Genomic DNA, 23,327 nt, shown 5'->3' with positions numbered 1-23,327 from the left:
TATGACAAAAGTCCCATCAGTCAAGCATTCTTGTTTGAAGGAAAGCCAAGGTCACCTACTGATGTGTGGCCCACAAGATATTTTCAGAAATACTACTGAAATGAAAAAACACAAATGCAATCGCACTCTGCAACCAGCACTCTGCCCTGCCTCTATGCTGGATGTTGAATGAGGCATTGGTGTACATTTTGGCCAAAGCGTAATAAGCCACTCACCACGTCAAGGTCGCCTCCATGAGTGGTCCCTAACACTAGTTACTACCTGTTATGGGCCATGACAGCCACACAAAGTCCACATGGGCCATAACAGGTAGGAACTAGTGTTAGGGACCACTCATGGAGGCGACCTTGACTTGTTGAGTGGCTTATTACGCTTTGGCCAAAATGTACACCAATCCCTCATTCAACATCAAGCATAGAGGCAGGGCAGAGTGCTGGTTGCAGAGTGGATTTGCATTTGTGTTTTTGCGTTTGTATGTGTATTTCGCCATAGCAATGTGCACCTGCATACAGGGCTGTGCTGACTGAACCCCCCACACTACTGAAATGAAAACTGCACCAAGTATACAATGTTAAATCTTCACATAGATATGCTCAAGATGTACCAACTAGACTACAATTTCCTATAAATGCTGTGACAATTACAACAATTATATTTAATAGACAAATAGTTACTACTACTACTGTTAATTTACCTATCGTGATAGAAGACCGAGGAACATGATGTAGGTAAAGAAGAGTACTTGAGAGAAGAAGGTTCTTCTAGGCTGGTATACTCATTCACGTATGCCCAGTTCTTGCCATGTTCAGTTTTCACTTGCTCCCCTGGATCAAAAATAAATTCAAATGTCAATCATATCAAAGTACTGAACATTAGATATCCAAAAAAACTTGTTGTAAATGGGTTCGACCATATACTTGGAGTATTCAATTCGGGTCTGAGAATCTACCCAACATTTTTTTGAAATGTTTTTTGGTTTATCTGTACAGCCACATACTCAGGCGGTGGAGGGATTTTTATTTTTTTTTTACTTTTAATATGTTAGTTTTTTTATTATTTAAAAAAAAGTTATTGAACTTTTTTACTGTACATAGTCATTCTAACAAGCACATATACATCATGCAGGATGTGGCAGGCCTGGGCCCTTCAGAAGGCCCCTGGCAGCCATTCCAAATGCAGTAACTGCATTTGCGGGTTGCTGATTAGAGGACAGAATTGTCTCCTTCCCTCTATCTAACTATTGACTGCATCGTCTGAGGGGTTAAAGTGCCAGGATTGTAGTTATCGCCAATCCCAGCAGTGATGGCTGTGTGCTTGTTTTATAATACAGCTCGCACTCTCAAGTCACAGTGAGGGCCCAGCTCCAGAGTTTGCTGCATCACCATGATAAACTATTATTAGTGTTGATCGAGCACCAAAGTGCTCTGGTGCTCGAGTAGAACACCTCGGGATGCTCGGGTGCACAATGGCGGTCAATGAGAGAACCCGAGCATTAAACCAGGCACCCCCTGCTCTGAAGAGGGGAGGGTGTCTGGTTCACATGTAAAGGTCAGAAATTTATGGAAACACCACTGAAATGGTTCGGGAACAGCATGGGGAGGATGTCTGGATGCATCTTGGACTCCCAGGTCGCTGCTGGGAACGATGTTGGCCGAGTAGTACGCCAATTTTACAGACTGACAATAATACGCACCAAATAGAAGATAGAATCGATTTTAGAGGAAAAATTGTTAGGAAACATTCTTTCACGTATATTTACTTGTATATAAAGTGCAGGTGCTTCCAAAAATTACAAGGAAGATGCACTCCGATACAACCTGTATATCACATAAAGGAGGGCCTCATTCACATTGTGGTACAATTGTTCAGGTAGTGGGACTCCTACATAAAGACTATGCACTAAGTGAAAGGGATGCCAAAAATTACAAGGAACCAGCACTCCAATACAACCTTTATTACACATAAAGGAGGGCATCATACACACCCTTGAAAATTATGATTGATGGCCTGCTGGTGACCCTCAAAAACATTAGGAGCAAGGGCCTGCTGGTGACCCTCTAAAACATTAGGGGCGAGGGCCTGCTGCTGATCCGACCATCTAAGGGCTCTTTCACACCTGCGTTATTGTCTTCCGGCATAGAGTTCCGTCGTCGGGGCTCTATGCCGGAAGAATCCTGATCAGGATTATCCTAATGCATTCTGAATGGAGTGAAATCTGTTCAGGATGCATCAGGATGTCTTCAGTTCCGGAACGGAACGTTTTTTGGCCGGAGAAAATACCGCAGCATGCTGCGCTTTTTGCTCCGGCCAAAAAAACTGAAGACTTGCCGCAAGGCCGGATCCGGAATGAATGCCCATTGAAAGGCATTGATCCGGATCCGGCCTTAAGCTAAACGTCGTTTCGGCGCATTGCCGGATACGACGTTTAGCTTTTTTAGAGTGGTTACCATGGCTGCCGGGTGCTACCATGGGGCGCTCTGAAGTCACTCTGGAGCGCCCCGGGAGCCGCACGGACAGTAAGTATGCTGCTCCCCCGCTCCCCGCTCCTACTATGGCAACCAGGACTTTAATAGCGTCCTGGGTGCCATAGTAACACTGAAAGCATTTTGAAGACGGATCCGTCTTCAAATGCTTTCAGTACACTTGCGTTTTTCTGGATCCGGCGTGTAATTCCGGCAAGTGGAGTACACGCCGGATTCGGAGAACGCAAGTGTGAAAGAGGCCTAAAACATTATGGGTGAGGGTCTGCAGCCGAGCTGACCATCTAAAACATTATGGGCGAGGGCCTGCTGCTGAGCTGACCATCTAAAACATTATGGGCGAAGGCCTGCTGCCGAGCTGACCATCTAAAACATTATGGGCGAGAGTCTGCTGCTGAGCTGACCCTCTAAAACATTAGTAGCGAGGGCCTGCTGCTGAGCTGACCCTCTAAAACATTAGGGGCGAGGGCCTGCTGCTAAGCTGACCATCTAAAACATTAGGGGTGAGGGTCTGCTGCCGAGCTGACTCTCTAAAACATTAGGGGTGAGTGCCTGATGATCTGACCATCTAAAACATTAGGGGCGAGGGCCTGCTGCTGATTTGACCATGGAAAAAATTATGGGCGAGAGCCTGCTGCTGAGCTGACCATTGAAAAAATTATGGTTGAGGGTCTGTTGCTGAGCTCACTCTAAAACATTAGAGCTGAGGACCTGCTGCTGATCTGACCATGGAAAAAATTATGGGTGAGGGCCTGCTGCTGAGCTGACCCTCTAAAACAATAGGAGCAATGGCAGCCTAAGACGCATGTTGATATGATGGAGGAGGAGGAGGAGGACAATAAAAGGAAAATTGAACCATACACAACTTTTTTGTGGTGGAAGGGGTGCATGGGACCTCCAAGTTATGGCCATTGTCAGACACAACCATGCCTGGTTGTAGGTTTAGTGGCGAGAGCCACAGCACAATCTGGTCCCTTATACCCTGTGTGGGGTTTCGCTCTGGTAGATAGGGTAAGCGGGCGCAGTATAGAGTCAAAATACAAGTTCTTAAGTCAAAACGTCAGTGTTTATTAACACTTGAGGCAATTGCACAAAACAGCACGTAACTTTGCAGTCTTGGTGTTAATTCACAAACAATGGAAAGTTCATATAACACAAGTCACCTTGCTGGCAGTTCTGCCTCCAGTAGTCCACAGCAGGCTTTAGGGGGCCTGTTTCCCCAGCATGCAGTAGTCCACAGCAGGCTTTAGGGCGCTTGTTTCCCCAGCATGCGGCTCTCAGCCCTCCAGCTTTTTTTTTTTTTAATTAAAATTAAATTAAATTAAATTAAATTAAAAATAAAAAAAGGTTAGGACCAGAGACAACCCATTCCTCCCCAGATGGATGAATGGAAGTCTCTGTCCAGATACAAACAACAGGGAATATATCAAACACAAAATAAGAAAAGACAAGACTAGAGTTGAGCTAACACCTGGCTGTTCGGGTTCGAGAAGTTCGGCCGAACTTCCCGAAAATGTTCGGGTTCGGGATCCGAACCCGATCCGAACTTCGTCCCGAACCCGAACCCCATTGAAGTCAATGGGGACCCGAACTTTTCGGCACTAAAACGGCTGTAAAACAGCCCAGGAAAGGGCTAGAGGGCTGTAAAAGGCAACATGTAGGTAAATCCCCTGCAAACAAATGTGGATAGGGAAATGAATTAAAATAAAAATTAAATAAATAAAAATTAACCAAAATCAATTGAAGAGAGGTCCCATAGCAGAGAATCTGGTTTCCCGTCACCCACCACTGGAACAGCCCATTCTCAGATATTTAGGCCCCGGCACCCAGGCAGAGGAGAGAGGTCCCGTAACAGAGAATCTGGCTTCATGTCAGCAGAGAATCAGTCTTCATATCATAGCAGAGAATCAGGCTTCACGTCACCCACCACTGCAACAGTCCATTTTCATAAATTTAGGCCCAGCACCCAGGCAGAGGAGAGAGGTCCCGTAACAGAGGATCTGGCTTCATGTCAGCAGAGAATCAGTCTGCATGTCATAGCAGAGAATCAGGCTTCACGTCAGCCACCACTGCAACAGTCCATTGTCATGAATTTAGGCCCAGCACCCAGGCAGAGGAGAGAGGTCCCGTAACAGACAATCTGGCTTCATGTCAGCAGAGAATTAGTCTGCATGTCATAGCAGAGAATCAGGCTTCACGTCAGCCACCAATGCAACAGTCCATTGTCAGATATTTAGGCCCAGCACCCAGGCAGAGGAGAGAGGTCCCGTAACAGAGGATCTGGCTTCATGTCAGCAGAGAAACAGTCTGCATGTCATAGCAGAGAATCAGGCTTCACGTCAGCCACCAATGCAACAGTCCATTGTCAGATATTTAGGCCCAGCACCCAGGCAGAGGAGAGAGGTCCCGTAACAGAGGATCTGGCTTCATGTCAGCAGAGAATCAGTCTTCATATCATAGCAGAGAATCAGGCTTCACGTCACCCACCACTGCAACAGTCCATTTTCATAAATTTAGGCCCAGCACCCAGGCAGAGGAGAGAGGTCCCGTAACAGAGGATCTGACTTCATGTCAGCAGAGAATTAGTCTGCATGTCATAGCAGAGAATCAGGCTTCACGTCAGCCACCAATGCAACAGTCCATTGTCAGATATTTAGGCCCAGCACCCAGGCAGAGGAGAGAGGTCCCGTAACAGAGGATCTGGCTTCATGTCAGCAGAGAATCAGTCTTCATGTCATAGCAGAGAATCAGGCTTCACGTCACCCACCACTGTAAGAGTCCATTTTCAAAAATTTAGGCCCAGCACCCAGGCAGAGGAGAGAGGTCCCGTAACAGACAATCTGGCTTCATGTCAGCAGAGAATTAGTCTGCATGTCATAGCAGAGAATCAGGCTTCACGTCAGCCACCAATGCAACAGTCCATTGTCAGATATTTAGGCCCAGCACCCAGGCAGAGGAGAGAGGTCCCGTAACAGAGGATCTGGCTTCATGTCAGCAGAGAATCAGTCTTCATATCATAGCAGAGAATCAGGCTTCACGTCACCCACCACTGCAACAGTCCATTTTCATAAATTTAGGCCCAGCAACCAGGCAGAGGAGAGAGGTCCCGTAACAGACAATCTGGCTTCATGTCAGCAGAGAATCAGTCTTCATGTCATAGCAGAGAATCAGGCTTCACGTCACCCACCACTGTAAGAGTCCATTTTCATAAATTTAGGCCCAGCACCCAGGCAGAGGAGAGAGGTCCCGTAACAGACAATCTGGCTTCATGTCAGCAGAGAATTAGTCTGCATGTCACAGCAGAGAATCAGGCTTCACGTCAGCCACCAATGCAACAGTCCATTGTCAGATATTTAGGCCCAGCACCCAGGCAGAGGAGAGAGGTCCCGTAACAGAGGATCTGGCTTCATGTCAGCAGAGAATCAGTCTGCATGTCATAGCAGAGAATCAGGCTTCACGTCAGCCACCAATGCAACAGTCCATTGTCAGATATTTAGGCCCAGCACCCAGGCAGAGGAGAGAGGTCCCGTAACAGAGGATCTGGCTTCATGTCAGCAGAGAGTCAGTCTGCATGTCATAGCAGAGAATCAGGCTTCACGTCAGCCACCAATGCAACAGTCCATTGTCAGATTTTTAGGCCCAGCACCCAGGCAGAGGAGAGAGGTCCCGTAACAGACAATCTGGCTTCATGTCAGCAGAGAATCAGTCTTCATATCATAGCAGAGAATCAGGCTTCACGTCACCCACCACTGTAAGAGTCCATTTTCATAAATTTAGGCCCAGCACCCAGGCAGAGGAGAGAGGTCCCGTAACAGACAATCTGGCTTCATGTCAGCAGAGAATTAGTCTGCATGTCATAGCAGAGAATCAGGCTTCACGTCACCCACCACTGTAAGAGTCCATTTTCATAAATTTAGGCCCAGCACCCAGGCAGAGGAGAGAGGTCCCGTAACAGAGGATCTGGCTTCATGTCAGCAGAGAATCAGTCTTCATATCATAGCAGAGAATCAGGCTTCACGTCACCCACCACTGCAACAGTCCATTTTCATAAATTTAGGCCCAGCACCCAGGCAGAGGAGAGAGGTCCCGTAACAGACAATCTGGCTTCATGTCAGCAGAGAATCAGTCTTCATGTCATAGCAGAGAATCAGGCTTCACGTCACCCACCACTGTAAGAGTCCATTTTCATAAATTTAGGCCCAGCACCCAGGCAGAGGAGAGAGATCCCGTAACAGACAATCTGGCTTCATGTCAGCAGAGAATTAGTCTGCATGTCATAGCAGAGAATCAGGCTTCACGTCAGCCACCAATGCAACAGTCCATTGTCAGATATTTAGGCCCAGCACCCAGGCAGAGGAGAGAGGTCCCGGTAACAGAGGATCTGGCTTCATGTCAGCAGAGAATCAGTCCTCATATCATAGCAGAGAATCAGGCTTCACGTCACCCACCACTGCAACAGTCCATTTTCATAAATTTAGGCCCAGCACCCAGGCAGAGGAGAGAGGTCCCGTAACAGACAATCTGGCTTCATGTCAGCAGAGAATTAGTCTGCATGTCATAGCAGAGAATGAGGCTTCACGTCAGCCACCACTGCAACAGTCCATTGGCATATATTTAGGCCCAGCACCCAGGCAGAGGAGAGAGGTCCCGTAACAGAGGATCTGGCTTCATGTCAGCAGAGAATCAGTCTGCATGTCATAGCAGAAAATCAGGCTTCACGTCAGCCACCACTGCAACAGTCCATTGTCAGATATTTAGGCCCAGCACCCAGGCAGAGGAGAGAGGTCCCGTAACAGAGGATCTGGCTTCATGTCAGCAGAGAATTAGTCTGCATGTCATAGCAGAGAATCAGGCTTCACGTCACCCAACATTGGAACAGTCCATTGGCATATATTTAGGCCCTGGCACCCAGACAGAGGAGAGGTTCATTCAACTTTGGTAGCCTCGCAATATAATGGTAAAATGAAAATAAAAATAGGATTGAATGAGGAAGTGCCCTGGAGTCCAATAATATATGGTTAAGGGGAGGTAGTTAATGTCTAATCTGGACAAGGGACGGACAGGTCCTGTGGGATCCATGCCTGGTTCATTTTTATGAACGTCAGCTTGTCCACATTGGCTGTAGACAGGCGGCTGCGTTTGTCTGTAATGACGCCCCCTGCCATGCTGAATACACGTTCAGACAAAACGCTGGCCGCCGGGCAGGCCAGCACCTCCAAGGCATAAAAGGCTAGCTCTGGCCACGTGGACAATTTAGAGACCCAGAAGTTGAATGGGGCCGAACCATCAGTCAGTACGTGGAGGGGTGTGCACACGTACTGTTCCACCATGTTAGTGAAATGTTGCCTCCTGCTAACACGTTGCGTATCAGGTGGTGGTGCAGTTAGCTGTGGCGTGTTGACAAAAGTTTTCCACATCTCTGCCATGCTAACCCTGCCCTCAGAGGAGCTTGGCCGTGACACAGCTGCCTTGGCGACCTCTTGCTCCTCCTCTGCCTTGGCCTTGGGCTTCCACTTGTTCCCCTGTGACATTTGGGAATGCTCTCAGTAGCGCGTCTACCAACATGCGCTTGTACTCGCGCATCTTCCTATCACGCTCCAGTGCAGGAAGTAAGGTGGGCACATTGTCTTTGTAGCGTGGATCCAGCAGGGTGGCAACCCAGTAGTCCGCACAGGTTAAAATGTGGGCAACTCTGCTGTCGTTGCGCAGGCACTGCAGCATGTAGTCGCTCATGTGTGCCAGGCTGCCCAGGGGTAAGGACAAGCTGTCCTCTGTGGGAGGCGTATCGTCATCGTCCTGCCTTTCCCCCCAGCCACGCACCAGTGATGGACCCGAGCTGCGTTGGGTGCCACCCCGCTGTGACCATGCTTCATCCTCATCCTCCTCCACCTCCTCCTCATCCTCGTCCTCCTCGTCCTCCAGTAGTGGGCCCTAGCTGGCCACATTTGTACCTGGCCTCTGCTGTTGCCAAAAACCTCCCTCTGAGTCACTTCGAAGAGACTGGCCTGAAAGTGCTAAAAATGACCCCTCTTCCTCCTCCTCCTCCTCCTGGGCCACCTCCTCTTCCATCATCGCCCTAAGTGTTTTCTCAAGGAGACATAGAAGTGGTATTGTAACGCTGATAACGGCGTCATCGCCACTGGCCATGTTGGTGGAGTACTCGAAACAGCGCAACAGGGCACACAGGTCTCGCATGGAGGCCCAGTCATTGGTGGTGAAGTGGTGCTGTTCTGTAGTGCGACTGACCCGTGCGTGCTGCAGCTGAAACTCCACTATGGCCTGCTGCTGCTCGCACAGTCTGTCCAGCATGTGCAAGGTGGAGTTCCACCTGGTGGGCACGTCGCATATGAGACGGTGAGCGGGAAGGCCGAAGTTACGCTGTAGCGCAGACAGGCGAGCAGCAGCAGGATGTGAACGCCGGAAGCGCGAACAGACGGCCCGCACTTTATGCAGCAGCTCTGACATGTCGGGGTAGTTGTGAATGAACTTCTGCACCACCAAATTCAGCACATGCGCCAAGCAAGGGATGTGCGTCAAATTGGCTAGTCCCAGAGCTGCAACGAGATTTCGCCCATTATCACACACCACCAGGCCGGGCTTGAGGCTCACCGGCAGCAACCACTCGTCGGTCTGTTGTTCTATACCCCGCCACAACTCCTGTGCGGTGTGGGGCCTGTCCCCCAAACATATGAGTTTCAGAATGTCCTGCTGACGTTTACTCCGGGCTGTGCTGAAGTTGGTGGTGAAGGTGTGTGGCTGACTGGATGAGCAGGTGGAAGAAGAGGAGGAGGAAGCCGAGAAGGAGGAGGTGGCAACAGGAGGCAAAGAATGTTGCCCTGCGATCCTTGGCGGCGGAAGGACGTGCGCCAAACAGCTCTCCGCCTGGGGCCCAGCTGCCACTACATTTACCCAGTGTGCAGTTAGGGAGATATAGCGTCCCTGGCCGTGCTTACTGGTCCACGTATCTGTGGTTAGGTGGACCTTGCTACAGATGGCGTTGCGCAGTGCACACTTGATTTTATCGGATACTTGGTTGTGCAGGGAAGGCACGGCTCTCTTGGAGAAGTAGTGGCGGCTGGGAACAACATACTGTGGGACAGCAAGCGACATGAGCTGTTTGAAGCTGTCTGTGTCCACCAGCCTAAATGACAGCATTTCATAGGCCAGTAGTTTAGAAATGCTGGCATTCAGGGCCAGGGATCGAGGGTGGCTAGGTGGGAATTTACGCTTTCTCTCAAATGTTTGTGAGATGGAGAGCTGAACGCTGCCGTGTGACATGGTTGAGACGCTTGGTGACGGAGGTGGTGGTGGTGGTGTTGGTGGTACATCCCCTGTTTGCTGGGCGGCAGGTGCCAACGTTCCTCCAGAGGCGGAGGAAGAGGCCGAGGCGGCAGCAGCAGAAGAGGCCGAGGCGGCAGCAGCAGAAGAGGTAGCAGGGGGAGCCTGAGTGACTTCCTTGGTTTTAAGGTGTTTACTCCACTGCAGTTCATGCTTTGCATGCAGGTGCCTGGTCATGCAGGTTGTGCTCAGGTTCAGAACGTTAATGCCTCGCTTCAGGCTCTGATGGCACAGCGTGCAAACCACTCGGGTCTTGTCGTCAGCACATTGTTTGAAGAAGTGCCATGCCAGGGAACTCCTTGAAGCTGCCTTTGGGGTGCTCGGTCCCAGATGGCGGCGGTCAGTAGCAGGCGGAGTCTCTTGGCGGCGGGTGTTCTGCTTTTGCCCACTGCTCCCTCTTTTGCTACGTTGTTGGCTCGGTCTCACCACTGCCTCTTCCTCCGAACTGTGAAAGTCAGTGGCACGACCTTCATTCCATGTGGGGTCTAGGACCTCATCGTCCCCTGCATCGTCTTCCACCCAGTCTTGATCCCTGACCTCCTGTTCAGTCTGCACACTGCAGAAAGACGCAGCAGTTAGGCACCTGTGTTTCGTCATCATCAGAGACATGCTGAGGTGGTATTCCCATGTCCTCATCATCAGGAAACATAAGTGGTTGTGCGTCAGTGCAGTCTATGTCTTCCACCGCTGGGGAAGGGCTAGGTGGATGCCCTTGGAAACCCTGCCAGCAGAGTCTTCAAACAGCATAAGAGACTGCTGCATAACTTGAGGCTCAGACAGTTTCCCTGATATGCATGGGGGTGATGTGACAGACTGATGGGGTTGGTTTTCAGGCGCCATCTGTGCGCTTTCTGCAGAAGACTGGGTGGGAGATAATGTGAACGTGCTGGATCCACTGTCGGCCACCCAATTGACTAATGCCTGTACCTGCTCAGGCCTTACCATCCTTAGAACGGCATTGGGCCCCACCATATATCGCTGTAAATTCTGGCGGCTACTGGGACCTGAGGTAGTTGGTACACTAGGACGTGTGGATGTGGCAGAACGGCCACGTCCTCTCCCAGCACCAGAGGGTCCACTAACACCACCACGACCATGTCCATGTCCGCGTCCCTTACTAGATGTTTTCCTCATTGTTATGGTTCACCACAACAACAAAAATATTATTTGGCCCAATGTATTGTATTCAAATTCAGCTGAATATAAATTTGAGGCCTAGTATTTAGGCGCTGGGTGACCGGTATGGATTTAGTGACAGAATTAGACTTGGAAATGCACAGTAGCGTGTGTGTGAAGTTATTCTGAATGACCCTATGTGCACCTTGAATATTATATACCCTTTTAGGGATAGATTTCAAATAGCTCTGATATAGCAGAAACCACTAAATTATGAAATTGCTAAATTGGGAATTGTATTTCAACCCAGAACAAAAAATGTGCTTTGACGGACACTAAATAACTTTCCCATCCACAACAGGACAGCGATAACGACAGATTTAGCGGGATTTAAATTCGAGGCCTAGTATTTAGGCGCTGGGTGACCAGTATGGATTTACTAACAGAATTAGACTTGGAAATGCACAGTAGCGTGTGTGTGAAGTTATTCTGAATGACCCTATGTGCACCTTGAATATTATATACCCTTTTAGGGATAGATTTCAAATAGCTCTGATATAGCAGAAACCACTAAATTATGAAATTGCTAAATTGGGAATTGTATTTCAACCCTGAACAAAAAATGTGCTTTAACGGACACTAAATAACTTGCCCAGCCACAACAGTACAGCGGTAATGACAGATTTAGCGGGATATAAATTTGAGGCCTAGTATTTAGGCGCTGGGTGACCGGTATGGATTTACTAACAGAATTAGACTTGGAAATGCACAGTAGCGTGTGTGTGAAGTTATTCTGAATGACCCTATGTGCACCTTGAATATTATATACCCTTTTAGGGATAGATTTCAAATAGCTCTGATATAGCAGAAACCACTAAATTATGAAATTGCTAAATTGGGAATTGTATTTCAACCCAGAACAAAAAATGTGCTTTGACGGACACTAAATAACTTGCCCATCCACAACAGGACAGCGGTAACGACAGATTTAGTGGGATATAAATTTGAGGCCTAGTATTTAGGCGCTGGGTGACCGGTATGGATTTAGTGACAGAATTAGACTTGGAAATGCACAGTAGCGTGTGTGTGAAGTTATTCTGAATGACCCTATGTGCACCTTGAATATTATATACCCTTTTAGGGATAGATTTCAAATAGCTCTGATATAGCAGAAACCACTAAATTATGAAATTGCTAAATTGGGAATTGTATTTCAACCCTGAACAAAAAATGTGCTTTAACGGACACTAAATAACTTGCCCAGCCACAACAGTACAGCGGTAATGACAGATTTAGCGGGATATAAATTTGAGGCCTAGTATTTAGGCGCTGGGTGACCGGTATGGATTTAGTGACAGAATTAGACTTGGAAATGCACAGTAGCGTGTGTGTGAAGTTATTCTGAATGACCCTATGTTCACCTTGAATATTATATACCCTTTTAGGGATAGATTTCAAATAGCTCTGATAGAAACCACTAAATTATGAAATTGCTAAATTGGGAATTGTATTTCAACCCAGAACAAAAAATGTGCTTTGACGGACACTAAATAACTTGCCCATCCACAACAGTACAGCGGTAACGACAGATTTAGCGGGATATAAATTTGAGGCCTAGTATTTAGGCGCTGGGTGACCGGTATGGATTTAGTGACAGAATTAGACTTGGAAATGCACAGTAGCGTGTGTGTGAAGTTATTCTGAATGACCCTATGTGCACCTTGAATATTATATACCCTTTTAGGGATAGATTTCAAATAGCTCTGATAGAAACCACTAAATTATGAAATTGCTAAATTGGGAATTGTATTTCAACCCAGAACAAAAAATGTGCTTTGACGGACACTAAATAACTTGCCCATCCACAACAGTACAGCGGTAACGACAGATTTAGCGGGATATAAATTTGAGGCCTAGTATTTAGGCGCTGGGTGACTGGTATGGATTTAGTGACAGAATTAGACTTGGAAATGCACAGTAGCGTGTGTGTGAAGTTATTCTGAATGACCCTATGTGCACCTTGAATATTATATACCCTTTTAGGGATAGATTTCAAATAGCTCTGATATAGCAGAAACCACTAAATTATGAAATTGCTAAATTGGGAATTGTATTTCAACCCTGAACAAAAAATGTGCTTTAACGGACACTAAATAACTTGCCCAGCCACAACAGTACAGCGGTAATGACAGATTTAGCGGGATATAAATTTGAGGCCTAGTATTTAGGCGCTGGTTGACCGGTATGGATTTACTAACAGAATTAGACTTGGAAATGCACAGTAGCGTGTGTGTGAAGTTATTCTGAATGACCCTATGTGCACCTTGAATATTATATACCCTTTTAGGGATAGATTTCAAATAGCTCTGATATAGCAGAAACCACTAAATTATGAAATTGCTAAATTGGGAATTGTATTTCAACCCTGAACAAAAAATGTGCTTTGACGGACACTAAATAACTTGCCCAGCCACAACAGTACAGCGGTAACGACAGATTTAGCGGGATATAAATTTGAGGCCTAGTATTTAGGCGCTGGGTGACCGGTATGGATTTAGTGACAGAATTAGACTGGGATATGGCCAAAAAATAACCACACTATTGCTGGTTAAATGCACTTGGTGTGACAGCTTGACCAACCACACTACTGAGGGTTAAATGCACTTGGTGACGGGCGCAGCTTGCCCCTGATGTAGTATATGGCCAAAAAATGAACAGACTATTGCTGGTTAAATGCACTTGGTGTGACAGCTTCACCCTGATGTATGCTTTAGCCAAAAAACAACCACACCATTGAGGGTTAAATGCACTTGGTGATAGGCGCAGCTTGCCCCTGATGTAGTATATGGCCAAAATATGAACAGACTATTGCTGGTTAAATGCACTTGGTGTGACAGCTTGACCAACCACACTACTGAGGGTTAAATGCACTTGGTGACGGGCGCAGCTTGCCCCTGATGTAGTATATGGCCAAAAAATGAACAGACTATTGCTGGTTAAATGCACTTGGTGTGACAGCTTGACCAACCACACTACTGAGGGTTAAATGCACTTGGTGACGGGCGCAGCTTGCCCCTGATTTAGTATATGGCCAAAAAATTAACAGACTATTGCTGGTTAAATGCACTTGGTGTGACAGCTTCACCCTGATGTAGGCTTTAGCCAAAAAACAACCACACCATTGAGGGTTAAATGCACTTGGTGACAGGCGCAGCTTGCCCCTGATGTAGTATATGGCCAAAAAATAAACAGACTATTCCTGGTTAAATGCACTTGGTGTGACAGCTTCACCCTAATGTAGGCTTTAGCCAAAAAACAACCACACCATTGAGGGTTAAATGCACTTGGTCGCAGCTTGGATGCACTTGGTCGCAGCACCGCACAAGACACAAAATGGCCGCCGATCACCCCAGATCACCCCATCAAAAGTGACTGACAAACGGTCTGGGCAGCCTAAAAACAGTGAGCAATTGAATTTCAGCAGCTCAATGATGCACAGCTGCAGATCGATCGATTAATCAAGTCCTTTGGAGGAGTTAATCTGCCTAATCTCGCCCTACTGTCGCAGCCGCAACCTCTCCCTACGCTAATCAGAGCAGAGTGACGGGCGGCGCTATGTGACTCCAGCTTAAATAGAGGCTGGGTCACATGGTGCTCTGGCCAATCACAGCCATGCCAATAGTAGGCATGGCTGTGACGGCCTCTTGGGGCAAGTAGTATGACGCTTGTTGATTGGCTGCTTTGCAGCCTTTCAAAAAGCGCCAAGAAAGCGTCACAAAAGCGCCAAGAAAGCGACGAACACCGAACCCGAACCCGGACTTTTACGAAAATGTCCGGGTTCGGGTCCGTGTCACGGACACCCCAAAATTCGGTACGAACCCGAACTATACAGTTCGAGTTCGCTCATCCCTAGACAAGACTTATCTGAAAGTAGAACTCCAGAAGCACCACAGAGTACAACCGACCAGCTAGTTAGAAGGCAGGAAGAAAATCTATAAACTGTACCTCCAAGAGTCAGAAGCGGCTACTTATGGGAAAAGTTAATTGCCAACAAGCAACACCTGAAGCAAGGGGTCACCAGTCTCTCCAGTCTCCTGGAACCTGCCACTGGCACCCAGGACCGACCTTATCTGCGTGATATCTATGAAAAGCATTCACTAAACGATTGGCATTAATGTCGGATGTCGGCACCCAAATTCTCTCCTCCGGTCCATAACATTTCCAGTGGACAAGATATTGAAGGGATCCACGGAGAACTCAAGAGTCAATTATTTTTGCGATCCCGAATTCCAAATTACCATCCACTGGAGCGGGTGGCAAGGAAGATGGCTGTAAAGGTTTCACATTTTTTCAACAAAAACCTTGGACCCAACTTCCAGGAAGGTACCTTCAACTTAATGTTTCTTATGGACAGCCACACAGAATCACCCACACTTAGGTCCAGACCATTCATACATTTCCTATCAGCCACACGTTTATATTTGTTGCCCATATTTTTCAAGTTATTTAGAATTTTTCGCAATATTGATGACAATGATGACGAAAAATGTTCTTCCTCAGGGATACCAGAAGTATTAGAACCAGAAAATGTGACAAACTGCGGGTGAAATCCATAGGTCCCAAAAAACGACTACTCACCAGTGGACCCCTGACTACTATTGTTTATGGCAAACTTTGCCAAAGATAAAAAGGAAGACCGCTCCTGGTTCTCAGATACAAAACATCTCAAGTCTCCAGACTCTGATTAGTGCGCTCCGTCTGTCCATTCAACTGAGGATGAAAAGTCAAAGAAAAGGACAGTTCAATTCCCAGACGAGTACAGAACGCCTTCCCGAATCTGGAAACAAACTGAGTCCCACAATCTGAGACCACGTCAGAGGGAATGCCATGAAGTTTCACAATGTTGTAAACAAATACCTGTGCAAGGGTTTTAGCATTAGGTAGGCCTGGTAATGCAATAAAATGTACAATTTTACTAAAGCGACCAACTACCACCAGAATAACTGTCTTTCCTGAAGAATTAGGTAGATACGTGATAAAGTCCATGGATACATGAGTCCATGGTCTGGACGGAATGGGTAACGGAAGTAAAGATCCAGAAGTTTGAGTATGTGTCACCTTGGCACGTGCACAGGTAGTACAGGCTGACACATAGTCCTTCACACACTTACGCCATCCCGGCCACCAGAATCTACGAGATATGAGGTTGGCAGTGGACCTACTCCCAGGATGTCCTGTAAGAACCGTATAATGATGTTCCTCCAACACCTTGTGACGCAATTCTGGTGGCACAAATAGTTTCCCAGAGGGACATGAGTCCGATACATCTCCCTGAGCCTCTAACACCTTGACCTCAAGGTCAGGGTAGAGGGCAGATATCACCACCCCTTTAGACAGTATGGGACTCGGGTTTTCAAAATCACCATCTGGTGAAAAACAGAGCCCATCTGGCTCATCTTGGGTTCAGTCGTTTCGCCGGCTCCAGATAAGCCAGATTTTTTTGATCAGTGAATACCGTGATCGGATGAATCGCCCCTTCCAACCAATGAAGTTATTCCTCAAAAGCCAATTTAATGGCCAGCAACTCTCTGTTACCCACATCATAATTTTTCTCAGCGGGGGATAGTTTTTTCTAGAAAAATGCACAAGGTCGCCATTTACCAGGTGATGGGCACTGTGACAAAACTGCTCCTACCCCCACCTCAGATGCGTCCACTTCCACAATAAATGGTTGTGACACATCTGGCTGCACCAATTTGGGAGCAGAAGAGAAGCATTCCTTAATCGCAGAAATGGCTTGCAACGCCGAATCAGACCATACAGAGACATCCATCCCTTTCTTAGTCATGTCTGTTAAGGGTTTTACTATTGTCGAATAATTCTTAATACATTTTTGTTAATAGTTGGTGAATCCTAAAAAAACGCATGAGAGCCTTCAGATTTTCGGGTCGATCCCAGTCCAATAGAAACATAGAATGTGTCCGCAGATAAGAACCATTTGGCCCATCTAGTCTGCCCAATATATTAAGTACCATGGATAGCCCCTGGCCCTATCTTATATGAAGGATGGCCTTATGCATATCCCATGCATGCTTAAATTCCTTCACTGTATTTGCAGCTACCACTTCTGCAGGAAGGCTATTCCATGCATCCACTACTCTCTCAGTAAAGTAATACTTCCTGATATTACTTTTAAACCTTTGCCCCGCTAATTTAAAACTATGTCCTCTTGTAGCAGTTTTTCTTTTTTTAAATATTCTCTCCTTTTTTACCTTGTTGATTCCCTTTATGTATTTAAAAGTTTCTATCATATCCCCTCTGTCTCGTCTTTCTTCCAAGCTATACATGTTAAGGTCCTTTAATCTTTCCTGGTAAGTTTTTGTCATGGTCTTACCTTCTTGCTGTTCTCCTTCGTTTGACATGTGCTGGCGGCCATCTTGGTTTCTGGGTTTCTTGTAGCCTCCCACCCTGCGGCTTCTCCTTCCCACTGGGAGGAGCTGGATGCCTAGCTCATATATATAGGAGGTCTGTGGCTTCAGTTCCTTGCTTGGTCCTCCTGTGTTCACATGCTTCTAAGACTGCTGCTGCTTCTGGTTCCTGATCCTGGCTTCGTCTGACTACCCTGCTGGTTCCTGATCCAGGCTTCGTCTGACTACCCTGCTGGTTCCTGATCCAGGCTTCGTCTGACTACCCTTCTGGTTCCTGACCTCTGGCTTCGCAAGACCCTGCTTCGGTTTAGCCATCCGTTTGGACTTTTGCCTTACAGCGTGATTTTCAATAAAGCCTTCTTATTTCCACTTATCTCTTGTTGTACGTCTGGTTCATGGTTCCATGACATTAGGACCAAGCCATGAATTCTGACGGTACAGGGCCATCCTCGCTACCTACGCTGGTTGCCAGACTTGATCAGCAGGATCACCTGTTGGGTCGGTTCGCTGTGGCGTTGCAAACCCTGCTTGAACGCACGGCTCATTTAGCTTCCGTTGCCGATGGGTCGGTTGTCGCTCCTGGGCCCGCTCCTACTGCCGCTCCGGTTGTTGCGCCAGAGTCTACCCCGACACCTGTTGCTGCGCCTGCGGTGTTTCGGGGTATGACCGGTTCTGCCCCCCTTCCACAGCGCTTTGGGGGAGAGCCAACTCAGTGCCGAGGTTTCCTTAACCAGGTGGGCATTTATTTCGAGTTGCTGACACATGCCGTTCCTACTGAGAGATCAAAGGTGGGCTTCTTGATCTCGCTGCTCTCGGACAAGGCCTTGGCCTGGACCAGCCCTTTATGGGAGAACAACAATCCGGTGGTTGCCAAGTTTTCCGGTTTTGTTGCTTCTCTTCGGAAGGTATTCGATGTGCCGGCTCGTGCTGCCTCTGCTGCGAAGCTCCTTATGTCCATCAGACAGGGTTCACGATCCGTAGCTGAATACGCCATTGAGTTTCGTACCCTGGCAGCAGAGGTGGGCTGGAATAATGAGGCTCTGGTCGCTGCTTTCTCTCATGGTCTCTCGGATGCCTTGAAGGATGAGGTTGCAGCTAAGGACCTACCAGTGGAGCTCGAGTCTCTTATTTCTTTCCTGATTTTGATTGACACCAGACTCAGGGAGAGACCTTCCTTTAAGGAGAGCCTGCGGAGGTCTTCTAACAGATTGGCGCCTACGTTTGCTGTCCCACCCGTGCCTCCCTCTCCTCCCACGCCTCCTGGGGATGACTTGTCTGGGGGTGAACCCATGCAGCTGGGGTTTGCTCGCCTGTCCGAGGGGGAGAGGGTACTCCGGAGACGCGAGGGCCGATGCATGTACTGTGGTCTCGGTGGGCATTTTCGGTTGGCATGCCCGAACCGTCCGGGAAACGCTCGCACCTGAGATCCTGTCGGGGGCAGATCTTGGGTGGAGTCTCCTCGTCCCCGGTTTCCCGTGTTGACAAACCACTGATTACTGTTGTCCTCTCCTGGGTCGGGGGCTCGGTGACGACCCAGGCGTTGGTGGACTCTGGTGCTGGTGGTTTGTTCATTGATAGTGTGTTCGCTGCCGCCAATTCCATTCCTCTGCAGCCTCGAGGTTCCCCACTGGCTCTTGAGGCGATAGACGGCAGACCCCTTCTGCCGCCACACGTGACTCAGGAGACCCTTCCAGTGGGGATGGCCATTGGTGCCGTTCACAGAGAGTCGGTCTGTCTCCAGGTTATTTCGTCTCCACACTACTCGGTGGTCTTGGGGTATCCCTGGCTCCAGAAGCATAATCCGACTTTCGATTGGAGATCGGCCGAGATCCTCTCGTGGTCACCGCAGTGTGGGGCTAGTTGCATCCATGGGCCTGTCAAGTTGCTGTGTACTTCCTCGGACTCTCTGTTGCCTCCTGAATACGAGGAGTACCGGGATGTATTCGATAAAGTGCGTGCGGTTGCCCTACCTCCGCACCGCCCATACGATTGTGCCATAGAGTTACAATCTGGTGCCGTTCCTCCTCGTGGCAAAGTCTATCCACTGTCGGTAGCGGAGAATGAGGCCATGGAGGAGTACGTGAGGGAGGCGCTTTCACGCGGACACATTCGCAAATCCTCGTCCCCGGCAGGGGCTGGATTTTTCTTTGTGAAAAAGAAGGGCGGTGAGTTGAGGCCTTGCATCGATTACAGGGGTCTCAATCGCATCACGATCAAGAACGCTTACCCGATACCCTTGATTTCCGAGCTGTTCGATCGCCTCAAAGGGGCCACGGTCTTTACCAAACTCGACCTGAGGGCGGCATATAACCTGGTAAGGATCAAGGCGGGCGATGAGTGGAAGACCGCGTTTAACACCAGGACCGGTCATTATGAATCCTTGGTTATGCCCTTTGGGTTGTGCAATGCGCCCGCAGTCTTCCAGGAATTCATCAACGATGTTTTCCGTGACCTGTTGCAGCAGTGTGTGGTGGTCTATTTGGATGACATCTTGGTATATTCTGAATCCATGGAGGCCCACATTCTGGATGTCAGACGAGTGTTGCAACGGTTACGAGAGAACAAGCTGTTCGGTAAGCTTGAGAAATGCGAATTTCACCGATCCCAGGTAACCTTCTTAGGTTACATCATTTCCGCTGAGGGGTTCTCCATGGATCCTGAGAAGGTTTCGGCTGTCTTACACTGGCCCCAGCCCAGTGGTCTTCGTGCCCTGCAGCGCTTTTTGGGCTTCGCCAATTATTATCGGAAGTTCATCAGGGACTTTTCCATGCTAGCCAAGCCTCTCACGGATCTGACCAGGAAGGGCAGTAATCCCCAGGTCTGGCCGCTCGAGGCCATCCGAGCTTTTGAGGCTCTAAAGTCCGCCTTTGTGTCGGCTCCGATTCTGTCGCATCCCAACCCTGGGTTGCCTTTTGTCCTCGAGGTGGACGCGTCTGAGACGGGAGTAGGCGCCCTTCTGTCTCAGCGTAGAACACCAGAGGGTCCTCTGCTTCCTTGTGGGTTTTACTCCCGGAAACTGTCTTCCGCGGAGTGCAACTATCAGATTGGTGACAGGGAGTTATTGGCCATCGTGCAGGCCCTTAAAGAATGGAGGCACTTGCTCGAGGGCTCGGTGGTTCCGGTTCTCATCCTGACGGACCACAAGAATCTGACCTACCTCTCTGAGGCCAAGAGATTGACACCACGTCAGGCCAGATGGGCTCTGTTCTTGTCACGTTTTAATTACGTGGTCTCCTACCTACCCGGTTCCAAGAACATCAGAGCGGATGCCTTATCACGGCAGTACTCCGAGCTGTCCGGGGAGGAGTCGATTCCGACTTCGGTCATACCTCCGAATCAGATCCTGGCCGCCATTCGCACCAGCCTGACCTCTCCCCTGGGTGAGCAGATTTTGGCGGCTCAATCTGGTGCTCCCTCTGGGAGACCCAACGGCAGATGTTTTGTGCCTGAGGAGTTGCGCACTCGGTTGTTGCGAACCTACCATAACTCCAAGGCCGCGGGGCATCCTGGAAAGAATCAACTGTCCTGGGCTGTTTCACGTCTGTTCTGGTGGCCTTCTCTACGTTCCGACATCGCCGCATATGTAGCGGCATGCTCCGTTTGTGCCCAGAGTAAGTCCCATCGGCACCTTCCGTTGGGTCTTTTGCAACCCATAGCCACCGGGGAGCGTCCATGGTCACACCTGGGGATGGATTTCATTGTGGACCTCCCTGCATCCCGAGGCCATACGGTCATTCTCATGATTGTGGATCGGTTTTCCAAAATGTGCCACTGTGTTCCTCTCAAGAAGTTACCCTCTGCACAAGAGTTGGCCTCGATTTTTGCCAGGGAGGTCTTCCGGTTGCACGGTTTGCCCAAGGAGATTGTGTCGGATCGGGGGAGTCAGTTTGTGTCCAGGTTCTGGCGCGCCTTTTGCTCCCAGTTGGGGATTCATCTCTCTTTCTCCTCGGCCTACCACCCTCAGTCCAATGGGGCCGCAGAACGATCCAATCAGGCCTTGGAGCAATTCCTTCTTTGCTATGTCTCCGATCACCAAGACAATTGGGTTGACCTCCTGCCTTGGGCTGAGTTTGCCAGGAACACGGCGGTGAACTCTTCCTCTGGGACGTCTCCCTTCATGGCCAATTATGGGTTCCAACCTGCCGTGTTACCGGAGGTATTCTCTCCCCAGGATATTCCGGCTGTGGAGGATCACCTTTCCGTCCTATGTGCTTCTTGGGTACAGATCCAGAGGTCCCTTGAGGTCTCTGCGCAGCGCCAGAGACTCCAGGCTGATCGCAGACGAGCGCCCGCTCCTTCCTACCAGGTCGGAGACCGCGTATGGTTGTCCACCCGCAACCTCAACCTTCGAGTGCCCACTCCCAAGCTGGCGCCTCGCTTTGTTGGTCCCTTCCGAGTGCTTCGCAGGGTAAACCCGGTAGCCTATGCCCTTGCGCTTCCTCCTGGCATGCGGATCTCCAACGTGTTTCATGTCTCCCTGTTGAAGCCACTGGTGTGTAATCGTTTCACTTCCTCGGTTCCTCGGCCTCGTCCGGTCCAAGTGGGCAATCGTGAGGAGTATGAGGTGATCAATATCCTGGACTCACGCCTGGTCCGCGGTCGGGTGCAGTTTTTGGTCCATTGGCGTGGTTATGGTCCAGAGGAGCGTTCCTGGGTTCCCTCCGCAGATGTCCATGCTCCTGCCTTGCTCCGAGCCTTCCACGCACGCTTTCTCAGAAACCGTTCTTTACTCCGCGGAGGAGGGGCCCTTGAGGGGGAGGTACTGTCATGGTCTTACCTTCTTGCTGTTCTCCTTCGTTTGACATGTGCTGGCGGCCATCTTGGTTTCTGGGTTTCTTGTAGCCTCCCACCCTGCGGCTTCTCCTTCCCACTGGGAGGAGCTGGATGCCTAGCTCATATATATAGGAGGTCTGTGGCTTCAGTTCCTTGCTTGGTCCTCCTGTGTTCACATGCTTCTAAGACTGCTGCTGCTTCTGGTTCCTGATCCTGGCTTCGTCTGACTACCCTGCTGGTTCCTAATCCAGGCTTCGTCTGACTACCCTGCTGGTTCCTGATCCAGGCTTCGTCTGACTACCCTTCTGGTTCCTGACCTCTGGCTTCGCAAGACCCTGCTTCGGTTTAGCCATCCGTTTGGACTTTTGCCTTACAGCGTGATTTTCAATAAAGCCTTCTTATTTCCACTTATCTCTTGTTGTACGTCTGGTTCATGGTTCCATGACAGTTTTCTCCTGCAATCCATGTATCAGTTTAGTAGCTCTTCTCTGAACTCCAAAGTATCAATATCAAAAGAAGATGGTAAGGATCACAGATAGTAATCTGATTAAGTTCACGAAAATCCAGACATGGCCGAAGACCTCCATCTTTTTTTTTTTTTTTTTTACAAAAAAGAACCCTGCAGCCACTGGAGACTTGGAAGGTCTTATGTGCCCTTTCTTCAAACTCTCTGCAATATATTCTCTCATGGCCTGCCTTTCAGGTTCAGAGAAATTATTCAACCTAGATTTAGGCAATTTAGCCCTGGGAATAATATTGACAGGGCAATCATATTCCCGATAAACAATCGGCAAGCTCAGATATAAAAGAGGGTACAGCCTTAGTAGTAACCACAGAAAATGATGTATTGAGACAATTATCAATGCAATAGTCCCCCCAATCCAGAATCTGCCTAACTTGCCAATCGGTAGTTGGATTATGCTTGGCAAGCCACGGTAAACCCAGAACCATAGGTGCAGGGAGACCTTCCAAGACAATACATGAGATAACTTCTTGATGAAAGTCACCCCTTCTTAAACGATATCATGCAAAACTTGTGACAGACGGTTTAAAGTGCCAAAAGCCTCTGTCACGATCAGTGTGGGGGAAAAACTCCACACTAAACACAGGAGGAAAGGGGAACAGTAACTGGGCCTGGAAACTATGGAAGGAACAGGTCACCTCCTAAACAACCCTAAGTCGGGCCCTAACT

The 23,327-nt window shown here is 48.7% G+C and overlaps 1 protein-coding gene across 2 annotated transcripts in view; it reads right to left on the bottom strand.

Annotated features, from left to right (window-relative positions):
* The window catches only part of LOC122933072, a 145,063-nt gene that overhangs the window by 62,137 nt on the left and 59,599 nt on the right, over window positions 1–23,327 (bottom strand). For both annotated transcript variants that reach the window (XM_044287824.1, XM_044287825.1), the window contains exon 5: window positions 695–824. In XM_044287824.1, the coding sequence (XP_044143759.1) occupies window positions 695–824 (130 nt within the window). The remainder of the gene's footprint in view (window positions 1–694; window positions 825–23,327) is intronic.

This window comes from Bufo gargarizans, chromosome 3 (genome assembly GCF_014858855.1).
Source record: "Bufo gargarizans isolate SCDJY-AF-19 chromosome 3, ASM1485885v1, whole genome shotgun sequence".
Classification (NCBI taxonomy): domain Eukaryota; kingdom Metazoa; phylum Chordata; class Amphibia; order Anura; family Bufonidae; genus Bufo; species Bufo gargarizans.
This window is presented reverse-complemented; position numbering and strand designations above follow the sequence as displayed.